Below are 24982 nucleotides of genomic sequence, written 5' to 3' on the forward strand. Positions count from 1 at the left end.
ACACTTACCACACTTACACACACTTACACACACTTACACACACACTTACACACACTTACACACACTTACACACTTACACACACTTACACACACTTACAACACACTTACACACACTTACACACACTTACACACACTACACACACTTACACACACTTACACACACTTACACACACTTACACACACTTACACACACTTACACACACTTACACACACTTACACACACTTACACACACTTACACACACTTACACACACTTACCACACTACACACACTTACACACACTTACACACACTTACACCACTTACACACACTTACACACACTTACACACACTTACACACACTTACGACACACGTACACACACTTACACACACTTACACACCACTTACACACACTTACAACACACATTACACACACTTACACCACTACAAACAACTTACACACACTTACACACACTACACACTTACACACACTTACACACACTTACACACACTTACACACACTTACACACACTTACACACACTTACACACACTTACCACCACTTACACACACTTACACACCCTTACACACACCTTACACACACTTACACACACTTACACAACACTACACACTTACACACACTTACACACACTTACCATACACACTTACACACACTTACACACACTTACACACACTTACACACGACTTAACAACCACACCTTACACACACTTACACCACTTACACACACTTACACACACTTACACAACCCTTACAACACACTTACACACCTTACACAACACTTACACACACTTACATACCACTTACACACACTTACACACACTTACACACACTTACACACACTTACACACACTTACACACACTTACACACACTTACACACACTTACACACACTTACACACACTTACACACCTTACACACACTTACACACACTTACACACACTTACACACCCTTACACACCCTTACACACCCTTACACACACTTACACACACTACACACACTTACACACACTTACACACACTTACCACACTTACAACACCACTTACACACACTTACACACACTTACACACACTTACACACCTTACACACACTTACACACACTTACACACACTTACCTACACACCTTACACACACTTACACCTACACCACTTACACACACTTACACACACTTACACACACTTACACACACTTACACACACTTACACACACTTACACACACTTACACACACTTACACACACTTACACACACTTACACACACTTACACACACTTACACACACACACACTTACACACACTTACACACACACACAAAAAAACACACTTACACACACTTAACACACACTTATACACAAAAAAAAAACTTACACCACACTTACACACACTGACACAACAACTTACACACACGTAACACACACTTACACACAACTTACACACACTTACAGCACAACTTACACACACTTACCACACTTACACACACTTACACACACTTAACACACACTTACAACACAAGCTTACACAAACTACCACACTTACACAACACTTACACACACTTAAAAACACACACTTACACACACTTACAATCACACTTACACACACTTTAACACACACTTACAAACACCACTTACACACACTTACACACACACTTACAACAATTACAACACACTTACACACTTACACACACACTTACAACACACACTTACACACACTTACACACACGTACAACCACTTACACACACTTACACACACTTACACACACATTACACACACTTACACACACTTACACACACTTACCACACTTAACACACACTTACACACACTTACACACACTTACACACCTACATCACCTGAACACACTTACACACACTTACACACACTTAACCACACTTACACACACTACACACACTTACACACCTTACACACACTTACACACACTTACACACACTTACAACACACTTACATCACCTTACACACACTTACACACACTACAACACACTTACACACACTTACACACACTTTACACACACTTACCCACCCTTCAAACACACACTTACACACACTTACACACACATTACACACTTACACACACTTACACACACTTACACACACTTACAACACACTTACACACACTTACACACACTTACACACACTTACACACAATTACACACACACTTACACACACTTACACACACTTACACACACTTACACACACTTACACACACTTACACACACACACTTACACACACTTACACACACTTACACACACTTACACACACTTACACACACTTACGCACACTTACGCACACTTACACACACTTACGCACACTTACGTACACTTACACACACTTACACACACTTACACACACTTACACACGTTTACACACCTTTAAACACGCTTAAACACATGCACACACACTAACATAAACGCATAGACGGATACCTACGCATACACACTTTCACACACATACAGAAACAATTACACACACTTAGACACACATTCACACACACTTACAAACGCTTACACAAGGACACATACGTCTACACACGTTTATACGTACATATATACAAACTTTTAAAATACTTACACACACCTACACAAACTTACACACAGTTACACTCATCCAAACACACATACACACACAAGAATACACACTTACGTACGGTTACATACGCATACAGACATACACACACATACATTAACACTTACACACACTTATGCATACTTACACACACTTACACACACGTACACACACTTGCACACATTTACATACACTTACACACACATATAGACAAACCCTTAAAGTGCTTATAAGCCTTTGCACAATATTTTCAGAATTGATTCTTTAGATAGTGGATAGTTGATTGTGAAAATATTTCGTCATTTGAATGTCAGGTCTTTAAGATACGAAGGTTTATATTCCCAATATGTTAATGATACTTAAGAGGCAATGTTTACAAGAATCGAACAAATAGTGGCAAGGGTCAAAAAATCAAATTCGCTCTTCTTTTAAAGTTAGATAGGCCATTATTAGATATTAATCCCTGGGTAGTTGGTTTTCGAAAATATTATTTTATTTTGGAGAAAACGGCCACAGAAGAGATCCGACCGAAACCCAAGCTAGAGACGCTCAAGAGGAGTGAAAATGGACAAACTTTGAACAGAGCGCGCGTAAAAAATAAACCATCTATGAGAATTTTCGAACTTTCTTCTTAATGTATCACCCTTTTTTGTTCATTGGACTGGATTTCAAACTTATTGGGAAAGGGACGAATTTTTGGCGAGGGAAAATAGAAGGCCTGTGTTTACATATGCTAATTAGTTGCCTCATAAGAAAAAACGATTTAACTATGGGCAAGTTCTCTGATTGAAATAATATTTTTGCTGCAAGTTGAGGAAGAATAGACCTTTTCAAAACTTGAATTTGGTTGAAATACATGCGAAAATCACCGACGCACACTTACAAACATTTACACACAATTAAACAAGCCTACGCACCCTTACACAATTTTACTCAGTTATACACAAATAAACACACATACACAAACACTTAAAGAAACTTACACATACTTATATACGCATGCACCCGCATGCATACACACACACATACACAAAATTACACACTATTACATACACTTACCCACACTTACACACACGTACCAAACTTACACACACTTACACACACTCACACACACTCACACACACTTACACAAATTAACACAAAGTTATACACACTTACACAAACTTAGACACAGTTACAATCACCCAAACACACATACGCACACACCAACACACACTTAAGAACGGTTACATACGGATACAGACATACACACACACATACATAAATAGTTACACACGCTTATGCATACTTACACACACTTACACACACTACACACACTACACACACTTACGCACACTTGCACACACTTACATACACTTACACACGCATATAGACAAACACTTAAACCCAATTACACACACCCAAACGAACACACACTTACGCACGGTTACATACGCATACAGACATACACACACACATACACAAACACTTACACACACTTATGCATACTTACACACACTTACACATACTTACACACACTTAATTTGTGACCCTTATTACATTTGGGTCCAGTTTTTACATTTGTGCCTTCTACAAGCCCACTTCCCCCTATTAATTTTAGAAACCCCATCCTGATAATTAATTCCAGCACGTAAGTAGGAAAGAAAGACAGAAAGAACGAAGTAAAATAAATAAAAGGTCAGCGGTTAACTCCAGTTAGCCGTATACAACTGGACCGCATACCACCGGTCAACGCTAAGCCGCATGCGGTTCATATACGATCCATCAGCCGCATTCCATGCTCATACCGTTCACGCTCAGTCTTATACGGTTCACGCTCAGCCGTATACGGTTTGACCGCTCAGCCGCATACGGTTTGAACGCTGAGCCGTATACGGTCCACGCTCAGCCGCATACGGCTGATACGGTTTGCCTATAAACGTGAGAGATCCTTACAAAACTGGGTCGACACAGACCCGATCACGGTTCAATTGGCCTTACGATCGACACGCGACCGGAGAATAACTTTAGCCGAGCTCAGGGTCGGCACGCGACCGAACAATAAATTTAGCCGAAGCAATGTTGTATAGGGAAGCTTCGGCGACTATTGTACGGAAAAACCAAGGAAAAAAATGTCTAGGCACTGACTGGTACAGCGAACCTGAGCAAATGAGGCCGAAATCTTAGATTTTCTCGCTTAAATAGGCAACTGCCGACACGGGAGCATTCATAATGCTTCTCACCTAGGAATCACACCCAGAAAGTCATGATAACATACCGCGCGTACTCGTTTCATAACCGCTTCAGGGGTGAAAATAGCCATGTGTACCTATGGATACTGATGGATAGTGATTGGATGGATAGCCATGGATACTGATGGATACTTATGTATACCTACGTATACCTATGAATACCTATGTATACCTACAAATACCTATGGATAGCCACGTATGCTGATGGATACCTATGAATAGTCATGGATAGAAATGGATACTGATGGATACTATGGATACTGATGTATACTGATGGATGCTTGTTTGTAGCTATGGATAGTCATGGATAGTAATGGATACTGATGAAAACTATGGATACTGATGTATACTGATGGATTCTGATGTATGGCTTTGGATAGTCACGGATAGCTATGGAAACTGAAGTATAGCTATGGATAGTTATGGATAACAATGGATACTGATGTATAGCTATGGATAGACATGTATAGCAATGGATACTGATGGATACCAGACCTATGGATACCTATGATGGATAAGTATCCAAAAGTATCCAGGTCCATCCCTGGCTATGTTAAACAGTTGACTACAATTACTGATCTCTGATATAATAGGCCGATTACATGGCATGTTAATATGAAGTATATACCCTTGCACGTGGTACAAATTCATTAAGTAGATTTGGGCTTCTGATACAAGCACATTTACTATTAAACAATCTATTGATTTAGGTCTTTAGGTTGATTCACTTAAATAGTAGGTGGTATACGATATCCGAGACCAAATAGGCTAGGGTTGTTTGGCAAAGAATCGTGTGTTTTGTAGAAGTAGGAAACCAAAAATGGCGGACCCTACTCAAGTTGGTCTAATTGTGTTTTCCCTGAACTCAGCTCAAGATTTATCAGAAAAGATAGCAAGGTAAGCACATTATTAACTTAGTAATTTAACAAATTGGCATTAGTTTTTTTGCGTCAACGTTGTCAAAGTAGTGTTAGGTCCACAACTTATTTTTACGAATATTTGCAGCCAATTCATTCAGAATCGCTATGTTGAAAGAATTTGGAATATGCAAATTAGCTTATATTCTGTACTTTAATATTGACTGAGTGGGAGGGCCGTATGGGAAAATATTTGGCTCGACTTGATGCTGTATGGACCTCGCGCACATACAAATGACAGACAGCCAAATATTATCATGTACACCCCGACCTAACTCAGTCAATAAGCATTTTATCATATGTCCCTAAATAAAAAAGATATTTTAAAGTGCCACTACGATGGAATTTACGAACTTTGATATTTTTACATTTTCTGAAACTTTAAGATGTATTGAATACCTAAAGTTACTGTTTTTTGTCATATTTGAGCAATAAAGTTGATTAATGCGACAAAATAAGTACTTCTTCTTTCGCCGCCATTAATTTAGAATGTTCCTGGCAGAGAGAGGCATGGTAACTAATGTATCAGCGGATATGACGTCAGTTACTCAACACAAATCTTCACATGGCTACTTCATCGTATATAAACACAGCAAATGTCAAAGTTTATATCCGAGTTTTTATTCAATTTTTATCGTTTAAAATATAATTACAGGAAGTTGGTGTGTGGTGCAACATTGCAGCAACACCGCTAAGCAATCCAAAGGAATTTCTTTGCATTCAAGTCCATTAGTGAGGTCTCTGCGTGATCAATGGCTGCGCTTCGTCAGGGCCCGTCGCGCGCGAATTTCAACCCAACAGGAAGGTTTAATATTTGCTCAGATCATTTCGAAATGAATTGTTTTGAAAGAAAAATGCATCTTGAAGGTTATCCGCGTTGGTTCCTACCATTTGGAAAAGAGGCGAAAAACCGATGGACGCTCGTTCACGACACAAGGTGAGAGTTTCGATTTTCCCGCAATTTTACGAACATGATTCGTGCTCTTTAAAAGATAGTAAATGTTCTGAGTATATGTGCTGTCCACAAAGAACTCTAAATATATGTATATATTCAAAGAACTTATAATTATTTAATTTAAAATTCACAAAGAATAATAAAATTGTTTTGGCCTTAAGATTTTGAAAGAAATAATGGAGGAGAACAAGGAGCAATCGATGTCAAGAGACAGCTTGGTAAGCAAGTTATACAAATATTATTTTCATAGAGCTCATAGTGCTCCATATTTAATTTTGAAAACCAAAAATGTAATGCAGGATTGTTTTTAGAGCTCAAGCCAAGTTTCAGATGACACTGATGTTGATGTTGATCCTGGTGCAAGGTCTGATCATGAAATGGCAACATTGTTTATTGACACTTCAACAGCTGACTGTGGCTTTCCATCATGTGTTAGTATATTTTTGAACTTCTATGAGAAATATTTCATGAATTAAAACACAGGAAAAATTTGTCCATTCCTTCATAATCAATCATTCAATATATATATATATATTTTTGCATCCCTTTTTGCAACTTTTTGCAACATTTTGTGGGAGTACTGTATTTTATTTCAGTGTTTCTCAGCTCCTGAGTACTGACCTGATAGAATACAAGCTAAACTAAAATTATATCTATTTCTTTCTTTTCTTTCTTTTTTATTTCCTCCATTTTTTGTGGTTGTTTGGACTTAAAGGAAACATCAGCTATGTCACTGGGCATTGAAGTTTCAAAAGAAAGGGAAGATTGTCAGCCTGAACAGGATACAAGTTGTGTGAGTAAAGTCACTCTGTGTTTCTCAGCTCCTGAGTATTGACCTAGTATTACAAGAGTAAAATTAAATTTATAATTTGGCTTTTTATGGACTTATAGGAAACACCCATGTCAATTCCCCTTGAAGGATCATCAGAAAAAGGAAATACTAATCAGCCTGAACTTGAAACATGTGTGAGTAAAGTGACTCAGGGTTTGTCTCTGTTATTTTAAGAGTATATTTTAAAATTAAAAACTGTTACATTAAATGTCTATCAGTTTATCTAGGTGCTTTAATTTGTTGGTGTCATTTCTTATAGATCTCATCAAACAGGTTACCAACAAACCCATGTCAAGGATGTGAACGGTTAAGAAAAGAAAAAAAAACAACTTGAGAGACAAATATGCACATTAAAAGCCAAACTGTCAAGTAATCAAGAGGAATGGGTGAAGACTTTCGGCAATCTTACTGGTATCTATTCTTATGCACATTCTCATTTCTGCATTTCAGCAAGTGAATCATAAACTTAATCATCCTTTATTTTATTCTCTCATAATTTATAGAAAATAAGCAAGACAAATCAATCCAAACTGAGAGACTAGACTTTCAAGATTCCAGTCCAGATGATCTTGTTTCAGAGTACACCAGCTATGATGATGATGATGATGATGATGATGATGATGATGATGATGATGAAGATGATGAAGAGGAAAAACCGGATTCAACCCCTGATACGCAGTATGAAGATCCCCTCTGGCATCCCACAGAAGCAGAAGAGCTCGAAGCATCATCCACTGATGACTGTCATATAGGGAGTACACGGCAAAAAAGGTATTTGAACACAGAAAACAATCAAAACAGTCATTACAAACATTGTCTAACTCTGGCTTTTTTTCAACTATGCAGGATAGATCATGAAGGAAAAAACATAAGAGATGAACCAAAGGGGATAGTTTTTCTTTCAAGGCTCTTACTTTTGTTCCAGACCTGCCACATGTGCTCCTTTCCCAATCCAAAAGTTACTGTTTCACAGATTGGTACTAAGATTTTGATTACGTCTAGCTGCTCAAAGTGCAAGAATGACCACATCTGGAACAGTCAACCAACCCTCCTTGGAAAGTTTCCAGAAGGAAATATTTTGTTTAGTTTCCCCATTCTGTGTGCTGGAGCATCAATCAACAAAGTTTTGCTGGTATTTCAGCACATGGGACTTCTAATATATCATTACCCTTCCTACTACTACCACCAGAGGCATCTCCTAGTTCCTGCCATAGTCATGTTTTGGAGGACTTATCAAGCCAAAATCCTATCAACACTGAAAGACAAGGAAGTAGTTATTGCTGGAGACGGAAGGCACGACAGCATGGGGCATTCAGCAAAATATGGCACATACACTGTATACCATATTTTGCTGCACCATTGGCCTTATTAATGTTCACATTGTACTTTTGCAGGTGCATATGACATAACACATTTTAAGAAATTACATATATGTATCTTATCAATAACAATGATTTGTACTACGTCTTTTGCTTTTTATTAGGCAAACCAATGTGGAAGCTCCTCCAATATAGAATTTCAAGGAAATCAAAAAGCATTAACAATCTTGCTGGTCACTGATATGATAATTAAGATCTTCATATCTGATAGGCATAAGTCAATTGCTAAGTGGATGAGGGTTGAATGCCCAAAGAAATGCAAAGACCTTGGAAAACCAATAATAGACCATTTTTATGATCTGTGGCACATTGGCAAAAGTAAGTCTGACAAAGCTTACATATGTTTCTCAAGAGAATAGAACAACAATTGGTATACTAATTATAAATCAAAAGGACATCTTGAGGATATGGACCACTAGATCCAAGATTTTGTAGGGGTCATGCAAATTGATACATATTGATTCATTATATCAATATTTAAATATATTTCTAATACATATAATATATTTCTATTACATATAATATTTTTTTTAATACATATAATATATTTCTAATACATATAATATATTTCTAATACATATAATTTTTTTCTTGTTGTACTAGAAATACAAAAGATTTTGATACGACTGAATAAGGAAAAAGGCTGTGAAACCATTGGGAGATGGAGAAAAGCCTGTGTACGCCATTTTTACTGGGCAGTGACATCAACAACACCTAAGCATGGTGATGTTATTATTGCCAAATTTAATTCCTTTCTGTATCATATCATAAATGTTCATAAGGACATTCCGAATAAGCTATTCAACAAGTGTGCACATGGTGTGATCAATACTCCACGCTTATGGCTAACTAAAGGTATTACTTGTCTTTAATACACTGCCTTAATGGCTTAAAGTAATTACCAACAGCAAAAATTAAATAATTATCTTTATGTCAGGTTCTGAAGCCTACTGGAAACTATGTGATGCTCTGAGTAAAACCTCACTTGTAAAAGCCATCAAACAAGCCTCACCAGTTGAACAGACCAGTTCTTTGGAAGGATACCACTCAGTAATTAACCAGTTTGCACCCAAAATGCTGGCATTTTCATATTTGGGCATGCTTAGCAGGTTAGACACAGGGCAATTTAATTTAAATGTTTGTGCTAAAAGTACAGTTAGCATGTTTATGTACTAAGTAATTATATGTAATGGCATTTTTACATTCTATTCCCAGGACTATTCTATCTGCTCTTCACTTTAATTATAACACCAATAGGGACAGCAAAGTAGATGTCAATGGACAGGCAAAACTCACAGTCCAGTATCCTAAATTCAAAGGTGTAGATGCAACTGTTCGAGAGCTGAAAGTGACACAAAATTATGGTAACAAAATTGGTTTTGAAAATATTAATGATCTCCACAATACTTACTCTATGTTTTTAATTATATACTTCTAATAGATTATGTTGCTGAAATATATGAAACTTTGATAAGTACGCCAAGAACAGAGCTAAAACAAATATCAACAGAATTAAAAAATGATGTCCCAGAATCTCTGCAAAGTATGTTAATCGAAAAACAAGAAAAAGAAGAAGCAAAGCAGAAATATTTATCCAGGAAACAAAAGGAAACTACTATTTGTCCTCCAACATGTTCAGGTGCCCAATGAATACTGTTACAAACTTTATTTCATAAAATTATAATTTAAAAGTAAGAATTGTTCAGTTCAGAAAATATGCAAGTCCCATCTTTTCTGGTCTATCAGATTCACATCACTACACTTAACAATTCATTGAAAAAGTTGTAAAAAAACAATAAAATATTTCAATTTTCAATCCCTTAAGCAAGTGTGCATGCTGATGAGATCCTTGATGCTTATATTCAAAAATATCTTTTACTTTTGACAGAAACTGAACTGCAATCACTGTTATCCAAAGCTGGTACTAGTGGCAAACAACAAAAGGCACTGCAGTGTAGGAAGTGTGGCAAGCCACTGAAAGGCCACAAGAAATTAAGGACAGTGCAACAATTCTACATAATAATAAAGTTTATTTATATAGCGCTCATATCCATGAGCATGTCCAAGGCGCTTTACAACAGGAATATATGCATATATTATATATATATGTATTTACAATATTTACAATGCTACGTATTTAAAATATTAATAAGTAAATCTAATTATAAAAGGAAAAACTTATCTTAAAAGCCTAAAGGCAATATGCATAAAAGCAGGAAATGAATCAAACAAAAGAGATCTAAATATATTTCCTATTATTAAGGAATAAAGTAAATAAATAAGGTTTAAGCTTACTTTTAAAGGAAGCAACAGTAGTACAAGAGCGAATCTCAAAAGGGAGCCTATTCCATAATCTGGGAGCAGCAAAGGAAAATGACCTGAAACCATACGTAGTACGCCTAGCTTTAGGTTCAACCAGAAGTTTGTTGGAGATAGATCGGAGAGCATAAGAAGAAGAACGATAGCACAGAAGATCAGACAGATATGTTGGGGCAAGGCCATGTAAGGCCTTGTAGGTCAGCAACAGCATCTTGAAAATTACTCTGTAGTATACTGGCAACCAGTGCAGGTCAACCAACACAGGAGTGATGTGGTCAAATTTCCTGGTGAAGGTGACAACACGAGCAGCAGAGTTCTGAATGCATTGCAGCCTCTCCACGACATATTTAGGAAGTCCATAAAGTAGAGCATTACAGTAGTCTAGTTTAGAAGAAATAAGAGCATGGATAACCGACTGAGCCGCATGAGAGGTTAAGTATTTCCTGATAGTTGACAGATTCCTCAAATGAAAGTAAGATGATTTACAGATATTGTTAACTTGGAGCTCCCCGGTCATACATAGGTCAAAAACAACTCCAAGATTAACGGCTGACATACAAGGGACAATGGTGTCGCCACAGAGAAGAATTTCCCTCAAGGAAGGACGATCTTGAAATCTAGAGTGGATGCACATAAGTTCAGTCTTATTATGGTTTAACTTTAAGCCATTGGAAAGCATGCACCTAGAGATGTCGGTTAGACATTCCTCTAACGATTGTCTAGATTGCACAAGTTTGTCATTGCCCTTAAAAGATATATAGAGCTGAGAATCATCAGCATAGAAATGATAGTTAAGATTGTGTCACTTAACAATGTCAGCCAGTGGAGAGGTGTAAAGCAAGTAAAGAATAGGGCCCAGTACGGAGCCTTGCGGAACTCCAACATCGAGATTAACAAGGCAGGATGAGCAGTCATTGATATCAACAAATTGCTTCCTGTAAGAAAGGTAGGATCTAAACCAGCTTAACACAACATCACCAATTCCAAACCGATAAGCAAGTCTATCAAGTAGAGTATCATGAACAACTGTGTCAAAGGCAGCTGACATATCAAGGAAAATAAGAATAACACAGTTGCCAGCATCAACTGATTGAAGAATGTCGTTATAGACACACACCAAAGCAGTCTCAGTGCTGTGCATAGCTTTATAAGCCGACTGGAATGAATCGTGAAGATTATGGTCCATTAGATAACTGTTTAACTGAGATGCAACAGCCTTTTCAATTAGTTTAGAGATAAACGGTAGATTAGAAACAGGACGGAAATTGGAAAAATCATCATGGTCTGCATTTGGCTTTTTGAGAATAGGTGTAAGTTTAGCAATTTTCAGAGAATCAGGAAACACACCTTGGGAAAGAGAGAGGTTGATAATATTTGTGAAAACTGGTATTAGAAGATCAAGACACTCCATCAGGAGAGAGGCAGGTATTGGGTCAAGGCTACATGACTTCGCAGTAGACCCAACCAAGCGTGAGACATCGTCAGGGCTTAAAGCTTCAAAACATCGAAAAGTAGAGGAGCAAGTAACAGTCTCTAGTTGCAACTGAGTTTGACCAGATAGAGTTTTAGAAATACCCAGTTTGATGCGTTCTATCTTATCAGAGAAGAACGGAATGAAAGAGTTAGCCAGACATGTGTCATCAGAACTAGGTGGATACTGTAAGTTCTGCTTCGGCTGAAGTAGGTTAGAGACGATCTTGAAGAGAGAGCGCTGGTCATTCTCGTTATCAGCGATCACACTGCTGAAATACTGTTGTTTGGATAAAAACAACATTCTATTGACAACTACGCATTGCCCAGAAAAACGCTCCTTGTCAGAAGCAAGTCCAGTCGACCTCCAACGACGCTCATACCTTCGTCTCAATTTCTTCTGAGAATCAATCTCAGGGGTATACCAAGGCGCCTTCTTGACGCGGATAGTAACAGCTCTACGCTTAAGCGGAGCATGAGAGTCAAGTGTAGAAGAAAGTACCTCATGATACTGCGATACCAGCATTGACAGGTCTGAATTGTCCTCAAGAACAAAGGAATCACTGATATCACATTTAAATGATTCAAGACAGACAGACTTTAAATTTCTAAGCGAGACAATTTTTTTCTTGCTTAGAGGTTTCACAAGATTTAGGTGACAAAGAACAGGAAAATGATCAGAGATAATCAAATCCGACACACGGGTGTCAGATACCAGATCGTCATCAGTACGAGTAACCATAAGATCAAGAGTATGACCACCATTAGACGTAGGGCAAAGGACGTGCTGCTTGAGGTTAAAAAACTCAAGGAGGTCAAGAAACCTCTTCCCAGTGGAATCATTGGCATCATCGATGTGGAAGTTGAAATCCCCAACGAGAAGGACAGTTTCAGGTAAAATAACAACTTTCTCAAGAAAATCAGAAAATTCAGTAAAAAATAATGAAATTGTCAAACCATTAACTTGTGAAGGAGGAGGGCGATAGATAACAAAAATAGATGTAGAAATTAATGAGTGGTTTCTCATTGTTGAGTTGTAGTTATTTATTTTCTATTTGCTTTGCAAACAATGTGTTATCTTTGACATTTCATATATTAAATCAAACTGATATCAATAGATTGACATGAATAAGAAAGATATTTTAAAAGTGGTTCATAATAAATCATATTAGTAAAATATACTAAATAATATTATAATCTTATACTTTTTATTTTTGACATGTTACTTTCTAAGATATGTTACTCCCATTACCATCATCATCTTCTTCTTCCTCTTCTTCTTCTTCATCATCATCTTCCTCATAACCTTTATGCATGTCATCAGCATTTGGGAATGCTTCTCGTATTTTGTTGTATACACAGCATGGAAGAGGAAGGCGTTGGCTGCCCCAACATATTCCCATACAAGCCTTACAAATTGTCTGTATGCAACAGAACTTAAATACCTGTAGAAGGTAGAAAAAAACAATTAAGGTCAATTAAAATTAATACCTTAAGGTATTAGGATACGAAAAATGACGATTTGCTCGAAAAAAAAAATTTTTCTGAAATTTCATAACTTTAAACTTTTGTCTTTCATATGTTAGTGAAACTTCTTGCAATATTTGATTGGAAAAACCAAAATTTTGAGACAAATCGAAATCGTGATTTTATCAAGACCGGAAATGTCCCATCGCTTGCAATAACGTTGAGTCCAAATGCTCCTTTGTCCTTGTAAAAAGATCCTACATTGCGATCGTCCAAAACAACAGATAATATGACAAGTGATGACAAAATGGAAGGCTGAAGGTGTTTTGACCAACACCATCGTGGCTCCCTGCAGCTTCCGGCTCCAAACAAAGAAACGCAATTTTCTCAAACTTTATTTGCCGCTAAAACTTCAACTTCGAAAAGCTAAAAGGCCCTTGGATTTCATTCGATTTTTCTAAAATTTGGAGAGTTTAAAAAGAAACTCATAACCCAAAAAAGGGTGTCTCCGATTTTTGAAATTTAATTTCTTTCCAAAGTTATGACCCTTTTTACTATAAACAACACTCCAAAAGCAATCGTCGAACTTTGATCAAAAATAGGGAGAGATATAAAACAGATATCAAAAATCTGGGACACCCTTTTTGAGCTTATTATCTCCTGAGTATGTTAAGACATTTTTCGCAAACATAGCTTAAAATGTATGTGTCCGTTAACGTTTTTACTGAGACATGGTCAAATTTCGCTTTGAGAACAATAACGTGAACAACAATTTAAAAAATCGTATTTTGAAGATTGCTTTATAAACTATGTTTATTCAGCTTTCAGAAAATGTATACTTTGTTTGTGTTATACTATAAAGCAAGCACGTTATTTAAGTTTGCGCGCATAGTGGTCGTAAACGTATCCTAATACCTTAAATATCATGTGTGTAAAAGTAAGCTTACATGATACCAAAAATTGGCTATTAGCTGGTAAAACAATCGTTGATACGATGTGTTATTACCTTGATTATCATCAGTTACCTTACAACTGTACTTGTAGAAGAAAAAAGAGAAAAATTGACACTTCACTTACTCAGAATTGGCAGGATTTCCTCTTCCTAATGCTGCAGTATATGAATTTTTGCCTTTTGTCTTAAAACCAATCCCTGCAACCTCGAGGACCCACTGGTCCAGGCAAACACTACTGAAGGCTTCATGGTCTGTAATGCATTCCTCCTCTTGATTGATTTCTTGCATTTTTTCTCTACATGTATCGTACTCCATACAACACCGACATTCCTCGTGTTTCACAATATGTTGTAAGGAACATTTGCTACACTTGCACTTACAAGAATATGATTGTTTTCAAGTCAAATAATGTGATATCTATGATAATGCATACATGTGCATCACACAATTAGCGAAAGCGTACTTACCAGTCAAGAACCTCGACTTCGCTGGCAAAACATCTTAAAAGTGTCTCCTCTTCTTCATTTTCGCATTCTATTTCCAATGAGTATTCTTCTACTTCTTGTTCATTTTCTATGGGATCTAATTCCGCATCCTATTCGTTGAAATCCGCCTCAAACATCGTCATAAATCTGAAGTAATCAAGTAAGCTTGAGCAAAGTGTTGAGTAACTGACGTCACAGGTCAGCGTAATATCGCAGGCTCATAGGAACACTCGGTAGCAATGGCAGACGCCAAAGTCACGTTTTTATGTCTAAATTTGAGGCACTTGTCGTTCAAAGAAAAAAGGCTTGGGCCAGCAAAATTTGGGTCTTCATAGTTTCTGAAAATGTAAAAATTATTCTAAAAACGAGACACTGAATTTCATCGTAGGGGCACTTTAAAAGTTGCAAATTTGTCAATACGATTGAAGGTTTCGAGAAGGGCCGTACGGATTCATATGGCCCTTCTCACGCCTTTTTCCTGATGGTTTTTTTAAGAGCATGCGCCAGGGCAGATACGGGTCATATGATAAATGGATATATTAATTTAGTATTTTTACACAAGCGAGCCTAGTAAATCTACCACGCTCATTGGTCACAATTTACATTTTATGCTGTTAATTCACCTACAGGTGAATATAAGGTGCATTCAGATATGCATGCTCATTTGTTGATGTGTGCTGCTTGAAGAGATAAATAAAATTTAAAAATACTAAAACAATTATTTACCTTATAATTTTTGCAAATCATTTTATATTTAGCAATTAATCCTCAAGTTCAAATGGGCTATGATCAGTCAATAGCCCATGAGGCTGAAGGCCCAATGGGCTATTGACTCATAGGCCATGAGGGCAAGAGAACTTGATGTTTAGTCAAGTTGGCCAAAGATATAGAAGCAGACAAGTTTTAGATAAGCCTGAAGCGAGATGACGTTTTACCCCCGTCTCTAGACCATAATCCTTTTCACACTGCTTTTGTTCTTTAATTATGACTATTGTTCCTATATCCTCTAAGGAATCAAAAATTTTAATATGAAAGAATTTAAAAAACTATTATGGCATAGAGTCTAGGGTAAAACCTCATCTCGCTTCAGTCTTATTAAATTCAAAATTAAAGTCAAATTTAATGTTTGGGTTTTCAAAGCTGACACTTTTCTACTAGTAGGCCACTGCTTATAGCCTAGTAGTAGCTCATCCAATCAAGGATGCTAGGGCAAAAATTGGTGGTTTTTTAGCTGTTAGAATCCGTTAATATTGGTGTTTTTTAGCCATTAGGAACTGTTTAAACTGTTACTTATCTGTTCTGTTAGGCAGCCCAAGCTGTGTTATAGACGCTGGCACGTGATCTATCAGAACACAGCATTAATTGATGACAGACCAGTAGTTGGATTTGACTATATATCTCCCTCATTTGATATATATATATATCTGACTATATATATCTACTTTGATAGATAAATATGTATCATATATGTACCTCTTATTAATTGAGTGTGAAGTCTGTACCTTAAGTTGTGGACTGAGTTTTTTCCACTGCCTTATGGCCCAAGTGCGTAGTGCGTGGGCCTTAAAAAAGTTGAAAAAACAAGGATCCATTACTTATGGTACGGACCGAGCAAACGAGGTTAATAAAATATGTATTATATGGTAAGGCATTGAGATTAAAAAGTGGTGAAGCAACAAAAAGTAAAGTTGACAGCGCATGTCAAACGAGAACTGCATTGGAAGGGCTTCCTGTACGTACCAAAAGTCATGTAGTGTTTGAGTTGCTCAAAAAGAGTAGTTTTAGTTTACTTTGAATAGTTAAAAGTTTAGTTTAAAGTTTTCTGAAATACTAGTTAACAAAAGTGAGGCTTTCTTTTGCAAAACATGTAAATGCAAAGCAAAAAAGGCATCAAAAGAAGACCTCAAGAACTCAACATGAGATTGAGAAGAAAACTGTCGTACTTCAAACTTCAAGATATTCGCAACCAAGATGAAAAAATAATACTACATCCTTTCGTTTGTTTTTCTGCCTTTTATATTGGAAATAAACTCAAAAACTCTCTCCAGAAATGAATGAGAAGCTTTGGAAAATTACAGCTCACTGAACATGAATAGTTTTCATCAATTTTCAATGTTTTGACTGTTTGAAGCAGGCCACCATATATGCACAATGGCTGAAGTCATGAAGACGGCGCACTTTCGACTCAATAAGAAAGGTACTGCCAACTCTCCTGTCTAAAAATGCATTCAAATTCAAGTGTGGATAAAATATAACTGAAAAATTGAAATACTTCTAGAGCAGATGAGCCTCGAAAATTGATTAAAATGTTAACGAAAGAAACTACTGGCTTCCTCACCAGATCAACTCAGATAACTTCAAACTTGACGTTGTAAGCTCACTGAAATAACAAATCTACGTTAATTCTACTTGTAAACCTATCTTTATTTCATTTACTGAATTAGCCGCTATTCACCACCCTTTAGTTCATAGTTTTAGTTTTATCATAGTTAGTTTTCTAGTCGTACAAAATCGCTCAACTAGTGCCCGTGTAGAGCCTTGATCGAAAGAGTTGTCGCATGTTTGAAAGAGTTATCGCTTGTTTGATAAGTTTTACATTAATTGCCAGTGACTTTCAGTTATCTTTAATTATTTATTAAAGGTTTCCCGACGATTTTCCTCCAGAAATATATTTTTTAATGAAGATTTGAATTTTTTAAAAGTTCATAAGTACGTACACTCTGTGAAACATTTCATTTTTTGGTCCGTACCGTAAGTTATGGGCCGCAAATTCACTGCAATCAAAGCACGTGAAATACCTTCCCATATAACAAACTAAGATAGATATATTTATTTATATATATATATATATATATATATATACTGTGATATGCATAAACTTTGACTCTTTTTCACAAGTATATGAAAAAATATGGGATATCCTCCCTGATATATTTTAGAAAGCCCTATAGTGATAGAAAACTAAAAAAATATCAGGGATTATATCCCATAATTTTTGATATACTTTTGATATATATACATATATATTCGACCTGGCACTCAACAAATCAGTCAAAACTTTGAGGATACAAAATCTTTGAAAAGGCTCATTAAATGATATTGTTTTCACTGTAAAAGTCCTGTAAATTCTTTGTGACCAAGGCAAATACTTCCAACAATGAAGGAATTTAATTTTTAATTTTGGCATGATTAGCTTGTGAAAAAGACATGGCTTGAATTGCTTTCTTGAACAGATAAATAACCATTGTGCTAAGAACTTATAAGGTGATTCCTGCAATGTCGCGAAATACACAACTTTCAAAATTGGGAATTCTACCTGTGCTTGCTATGCTTTGCTCACAGCAATTATTATCATTATGAATTTAAATTATTCTCTGCTCAATAACTTATAAAGCATGATGGTGTAATTGTTTTTATAGGAGACTTGGTGTCAACCTAGCACCTGTCACTGTCAAACAGTTCCAGAACAAAGGTTAGTTACAAATATAGCTAGATTTTCATATCGTGAACTAGACAAAATTAAACTCAGAATGGTTAGTTCAAAAAATATTCACACCCCTACTTCAGAAATCCAAAGGAGACTGGGGGCTTTAGATCAAGAATTCCAAAGGAGAGGGAGAGCATCTTGCACTGGAATTTCCAGAGGGGGAGGGGTTTGTTTTTCAAATATTAAAATATGAAAAAAGTGGATAAACCAGCTGATCTTTGTAGTTTCAATTGCATGGCGTGGTAGTTGTTCTAATTCAATCATAGGAGATGTTCACGATAGGGATAACTTCAATATCTTCTTTTGCACTTAGGCTGCGTTCATTATGTATCCCGCAGGGGGGGGGGGGGGGGGTCATAAAATTTTTCAGTTGTTCAAAAGGGGATGTTAAATAATTTTTGTAATGGTAGGGGGGATACTCATTTTTCTGTCAACAACAAATGACTATTAACTAACATATAAAACTCAACAAGGAATTTAATGAACAGGATAATTAATTGTACACCACTATTTAAATAACATTGTAATCTTGATCATCATCATCATCTTCAATTTCATCACTATTGTCATCATCATCATTATCATGTAAAGGAAACACGTTATAGCTATAACTTCGCCCCCAAAATTATTCAAAAATTATTCAACATCCATAAACTATGTTCCTCCCTTGTTAGAGTCCTGTATACGTGTTTCCTTTACATGCCCTACTTCCTATACGTAGATAAGGATAATCTTTAAATAAAGGACTTTAAACTTTTATTGTAAAACTTCCTGAAGAAGTCTACAAAGTTAGATGAAACGTGTAGGAGCTATAAAATAAAAAGTTTTACAACTTAGCATCCTAAATGCTGCTTACTGGTTCCTTTCAAAAAAGTTTCAAAAATTTTCAAAAAAATAGTCGTCAGGGAAGAGGAAATGGAAACCGATATTCCTCATCCAGTTCAGTATGTATCGCAATCAGAAAGACAGTCTATAGCAAGATCTCGTTAGCAGTCATCACAATGGCTTGCATAGGAATGTGTAGGTAGCAGTACGAAGAAGTGTTTGTATTTAGGTATATTATAATAATGATAATGATAATAATAATAATAATAATAATAATAATAATAAGTATGGAGCACTTAGACTTGAGCTCACAAAACAACACCCAGGATACACGATCTTGCAAGTGAACCTCATTTTGGACGCTCTTGGAGGATGGTCTAAAGAGATGGAGCCTGAGATGAAGAATATCTTTGGAGCAAGATACAAAGATGTATTACTTAGAATGCAGAAAGCGGTATTAAGCTGCACAGTGAACATTGCAAGAACATTTAAATTAATCACATCTTAAGGACATTTCAAACATTCCAAGTATTTAAACTGCATCTTAAGAACATTAATAACTGGTTTTAAGTGATTGTATATATTATTAATCCTGTCATGCTGGTAGGTTACGAAATTACGCCCTATCTAGCTTACCTAATTAGCATTCAAACGTGTTTACTGCTGATAATAAGATCAAGGTCAAGGCTGCTGTCAAACTTTACGAGAGTCCGGACCCCATGATGAGAACTGTTCTACAGTTTCAAGAAAGAGCTGCAGACAAGGGATGCTCCTCTCTCATTAGTGATGCAAAGAAATTTGCCCAAGAACTGAGAACAACTCTGAACCAAAATACCCCTGAACCGTCATGTAGCCCATTAGAAGAACCGGAGATAAAGATCAAGGGAATGCACATCAAGAAACACCTTAAGAAAGCTGTAAATGAAAAACTCGTGGGGAAGGTTGAAGATCAACATTGGCAAAGGAAGTCTACTGAAAGCAAGATGGCAGGATGATCAATTAAGTCACGAAGGTTGCTTTGCATGGCTTAACAAGTGGGTAAGCGCTCCTACCCATTGTATTGCAGGCATTATGGAATCGTACGAACAGCTAACCCCAACAAGAGTCTACACCGCCTACAAGACGGGAACAACAGACAAGAATGATGTCACATGCAGAATGTGTGGCGAGGGTTCCGAATGTCTGGCACATGTACTGGCTGGATTTCCATCTCTTGCACAGTCCAAGTACCTGGATAGACACAACGCTGCTTTGAAAGTGTTTTTCTTTGAGATGCTAAGAGATCTCAAACTGGCTGATAGTACACCCCCATGGTTTTCTGATGTCAAACCCAAACCACTCTACAAATCAACTGACGCTGAAGCATACTGGGATGTACCTGTATATGCTGACCACATGTATGTAAAATCTAATTGTGTGGGCGCGCGTTTCATCGACCACAATAACAAGAAAGTACTCATGGTGGAAATGATTGGTTAACAACCAAGAAAGAAAGACAAAGAGAAGAAGAAGAAGTATGGAGCACTTAGATTTGAGCTCACAAAACAACACCCAAGATACACGGTCTTGCAAAGTGAACCTCATTTTGGACGCTCTTGGAGGATGGTCTAAAGAGATGGAGCCTGAGATGAAGAATATCTTTGGAGCAAGATACAAAGATGTATTACTTAGAATGCAGAAAGCGGTATTAAGCTGCACAGTGAACATTGCAAGAACATTTAAATTAAACACATCTTAAGGACATTTCAAACATTCTAAGTATTTAAACTGCATCTTAAGAACATTAATAATTGGTTTTAAGTGATTGTATATATTAGTAGTCCTGTCATGCTGGTAGGTACGCCCTATCTAGCTTACCTAATTAGCATTCAAACATGTTTACTGCTGATAATAATAATAATAATAATAATAATAATAATAATTTATTAACTTATATTGCACAAGAATTAACATTGCTGTTTTCTAATGCACATTACAATCTAATAAGAAAAGATAACAATACTAAAAAAAAATAAAAATTTACATGAATAAAAACGTTAAAATTATTAAATCCCCCCCTTCCCAAACCCAGCCAAACATATATATATATAAATAAATGAATGAATAAAATAAAGATATTCAAACAAATAAAGAAAAATCTAATTAAAATATGACATCTTATAAAAATAAGACTTTAGGGCTGTCTTAAATTTGACAAGAGAAGAGATGTTGCGAATGTCCAGTGGTAGCCCATTCCAGTACAGTTTTGGAGAAGCAATGCAAAAAGATCTATCGCCAAGCATCCTTAGAGACTTGCATGTGGGATTGTTGAATGGGGGGAGGGAGGGGTACAATTTATTCCTGCTAAAGGAAGGGGGGCACAATTTTTATTGCCATTAAGTGGGGGGGATCTTCAAATTTTGGAGTATTTTTGAAATTTCCTCTGCCCCCCACCTGCGGTATACATAATGAATGCAGCCTTACTGAGATGCAAGTAAATTAGTGTGTTTTTTTTTGTTTGATTGCATTAGTAGCTTTGCATTGTATAAAGTTAACATGACTTAACAAAAACCTAAGAAATTATTTATTGCTATCCATCCCAAATCATTTACAATATGGTTAATTATAATAACACATATCATAAAATAAAGCTACCTTGAAAGACCTTTTAAACTCATATTGATTTCTGTAAATGATTGGAAGGTTACCAAAAAAAGCCTGCATAATTATCTAAGATTTGATTATAAAACATCATGAGATTAACTTCTTAAAATAATTGTAAATAGTGAAAACTAAAATCTATGTACGAAAATAGACATCAAGTCAAGAGAAAAAAAGATCAATTGTTTAATATGTAAATACCCAAGAGAAGTGATATGCAATAAAATGGATTGTGACATGAAAAGGTTGCTCTAACAGAGTATAAGTGTTTAGACTGATATACAATATTTCAAAGATTAAACAGTTGAAACGTTGCCTTTTAGTATTTTTATACAGTCCTTTGAAAAAATGTTGCTGTTTACCTGCTTCATGACTGTGCGACTAGCCCAACGGGAGTATGGGTAAAAATCACTGAAGCAATACATTTTTAGCTCATACTATAGAATATAATCAAGGAGAGCTGTATCAGCTTTAATGAATGTGTGCTTTTGCGTTCTGCGAAGTACAAAAAATAATAGCAAGTAAATAGCTACTTCTTCAGTTTTCAGGACTTGTGTCATCCGAACCACTTGCATGCAAAGATTTAACTTAAGTGCTCCTCTTTACTGGCATTTGCATTGCTACGCGGCCACCCCAGACAAAAATCGTGACGTGCACTTTGCAATAGACTGCCGTAAATCAAACAAGTTGAGGTCATTTACACACATTGGGATGGGCCCCGGATAGGCCCGGTGAGTGTGGCTCATAATACTTGTAAACAGTCGACAAGTTTTGGCGCCTTTTGAATCACACACGCGTGTAAATGGCGTCAACGTGTTTGATTGACGGCAGTCTATTGCAAAGTGTACGTCGCAATTTTTGTCTAGGGTGGCAGCGTAGCAATGCAAACGGTAAATAAGCAATTTTAAAACTGCAAATTTCTTTCTTTAATTAAAGGTCTTAAATAATGTTTTAGAAGGCTGTTGTGGGTGTTTTCAAAAGCTCAATTCCTGTGAATGTTAAGTAGTTTAAAGCAAGCAAATATATTTTCTAACATTGATAAGGGCTAACATTGTCTACCTGTGAAAATTTTTTCAAAGATTATTATTTGAGATTGTGTCTGTAAAATAATGTGTTGCCAACATTATGTGAAAATTTTGCCTGAAACTTGAATTGTTGCTTTAAAATTCAATTTTAAAGTTGCTCTATAGTAGTAATCAAGAAGATGGTACGTAGTGATATCCAGATACATCACTAGTTTAAATTACAGTGAGTTCCTTTGTGTTTATCATTGATTTAGATGTGTCACTAGACTAACCACAGGAAGCCCAACCAATAGATTTATAGTATGACTATAAATTCAATCTTTATTTTGTCCAAAACATCAGTAAGTTTTTTCATCTTTTTATTTTGTATAATTTGCCTTTTTATCATTACTGTTTTCACTAGTTTTTAGCTAGCTATCTCTTCTCTTCAGGAAGCCTACTTCACATAATTTGTTTTACAATAGGGTCCTGCTATATGAATAAAACCAATTTAAAAATGAATATAATTCTAAAGAACTAAATAAGACTCTAGTCCTCCAACAACAATTTTTCATCTTTTCACGATTTAGAATTTACTTCCTTTGGTTCTTTGTGCACCGTCACTATCACGTGATGGTAAGGTTCAACCTCAAACGCAAACCAATAAATATTCTATGGAGTTTCCAAACCATTCCACTCCATTAACTATGTCCTCAATGAGCAAAGTCCAAAACTCTAATCCAAATGAAAATTGTATTTGGTATTCGTTGGTCCAGAGATATGATTTTTCAATACCAGTCATTCAGTCATTTTGTTACTATTTTTAGAAACAAAATGGCAGACGTTTCATTATATACACACCGAACACACAATTTATTACTACTATACTATGTTTATAAAATCATGTCTTTAGACCAACGTATGTGACCTTTAATTACACTAAAATATATAATGATTAACAAGGTCAACTTTAAATAAAGTTTGATTTACTTTTAGAGACGAATGTCCAATTGGAGATGTCTGTCCGGGGTAGAGATGTGTTCATTATTCAGTCGGGACAAAGGTAATTGTGAATTACTATAAGTTTCTTTGAATTTTCTATGATATTTTATAATAAACCCATTCAACTTGCATTTTAACTGACATTTGGGTTCCTTCCCAACGCGTATGGAGTTTAGGGATGAACTGATTGCTGTAATTCAGACAACATGCCATACATACTAAAAATGTTCTCTACTATGTATATTCGCTGTCCAGCACCACAGGGAACCCATCTTGAAACATCGGTCAAAAATGTGGTTGAAAATGTGGTTGAAATTGCAATCATGCTAATTAAGACTAAAAATAACATTCTAGAATTGCCCAGATTACACAAAGTCATGAAAAAGATATATTACATCTGAACAATCAACCATTGCCAAAGAACTTTCTAGACTAGTATGTTGG

At 36.1% G+C, this 24982-nt stretch overlaps 2 protein-coding genes and 3 pseudogenes across 2 annotated transcripts in view; 4 read left to right on the top strand and 1 right to left on the bottom strand.

The window, feature by feature from the left end:
* The first annotated feature begins 5300 nt into the window (after positions 1 to 5300).
* The window catches only part of LOC116286589 (phosphoribosyl pyrophosphate synthase-associated protein 2), a 36597-nt gene continuing 16915 nt past the window's right edge, over positions 5301 to 24982 (top strand). The window contains exons 1-3 of the mRNA XM_031693146.2: positions 5301 to 5700; positions 19000 to 19052; positions 24533 to 24599. Coding sequence (XP_031549006.1) covers positions 5624 to 5700; positions 19000 to 19052; positions 24533 to 24599 — 197 coding nt within the window. The 5' untranslated portion in view covers positions 5301 to 5623. The remainder of the gene's footprint in view (positions 5701 to 18999; positions 19053 to 24532; positions 24600 to 24982) is intronic.
* LOC148910228 (uncharacterized) lies at positions 8071 to 8916 on the top strand (annotated as a pseudogene).
* LOC148910229 (uncharacterized) lies at positions 9054 to 10536 on the top strand. Its single transcript, XM_089031967.1, has 5 exons — positions 9054 to 9204; positions 9490 to 9741; positions 9824 to 9995; positions 10102 to 10250; positions 10328 to 10536. The coding sequence occupies exons 1-5, from the start codon at positions 9069 to 9071 to the stop codon at positions 10534 to 10536; spliced, it is 918 nt and encodes a 305-aa protein (XP_088888093.1). The 5' UTR covers positions 9054 to 9068.
* Positions 13898 to 17172, bottom strand: LOC148910230 (uncharacterized; annotated as a pseudogene).
* On the top strand, positions 20278 to 21630 carry LOC148910231 (uncharacterized; annotated as a pseudogene).

Source organism: Actinia tenebrosa, unplaced genomic scaffold, assembly GCF_029948245.1.
Source record: "Actinia tenebrosa isolate PJP-AT-01 unplaced genomic scaffold, QUT_ActTen_1.0 PGA_scaffold17__23_contigs__length_9995812, whole genome shotgun sequence".
Lineage (NCBI taxonomy): Eukaryota > Metazoa > Cnidaria > Anthozoa > Actiniaria > Actiniidae > Actinia > Actinia tenebrosa.

Coding starts and splice junctions, on each gene's coding strand:
- LOC148910229 (XM_089031967.1), top strand. CDS start 9,069: ATGATAATTAAGATCTTCATATCTGATAGGCATAAGTCAATTGCTAAG. Junction 9,996..10,101: donor TATTTGGGCATGCTTAGCAG/GTTAGACACAGG, acceptor TTCTATTCCCAG/GACTATTCTATCTGCTCTTC. Junction 10,251..10,327: donor GAAAGTGACACAAAATTATG/GTAACAAAATTG, acceptor TACTTCTAATAG/ATTATGTTGCTGAAATATAT.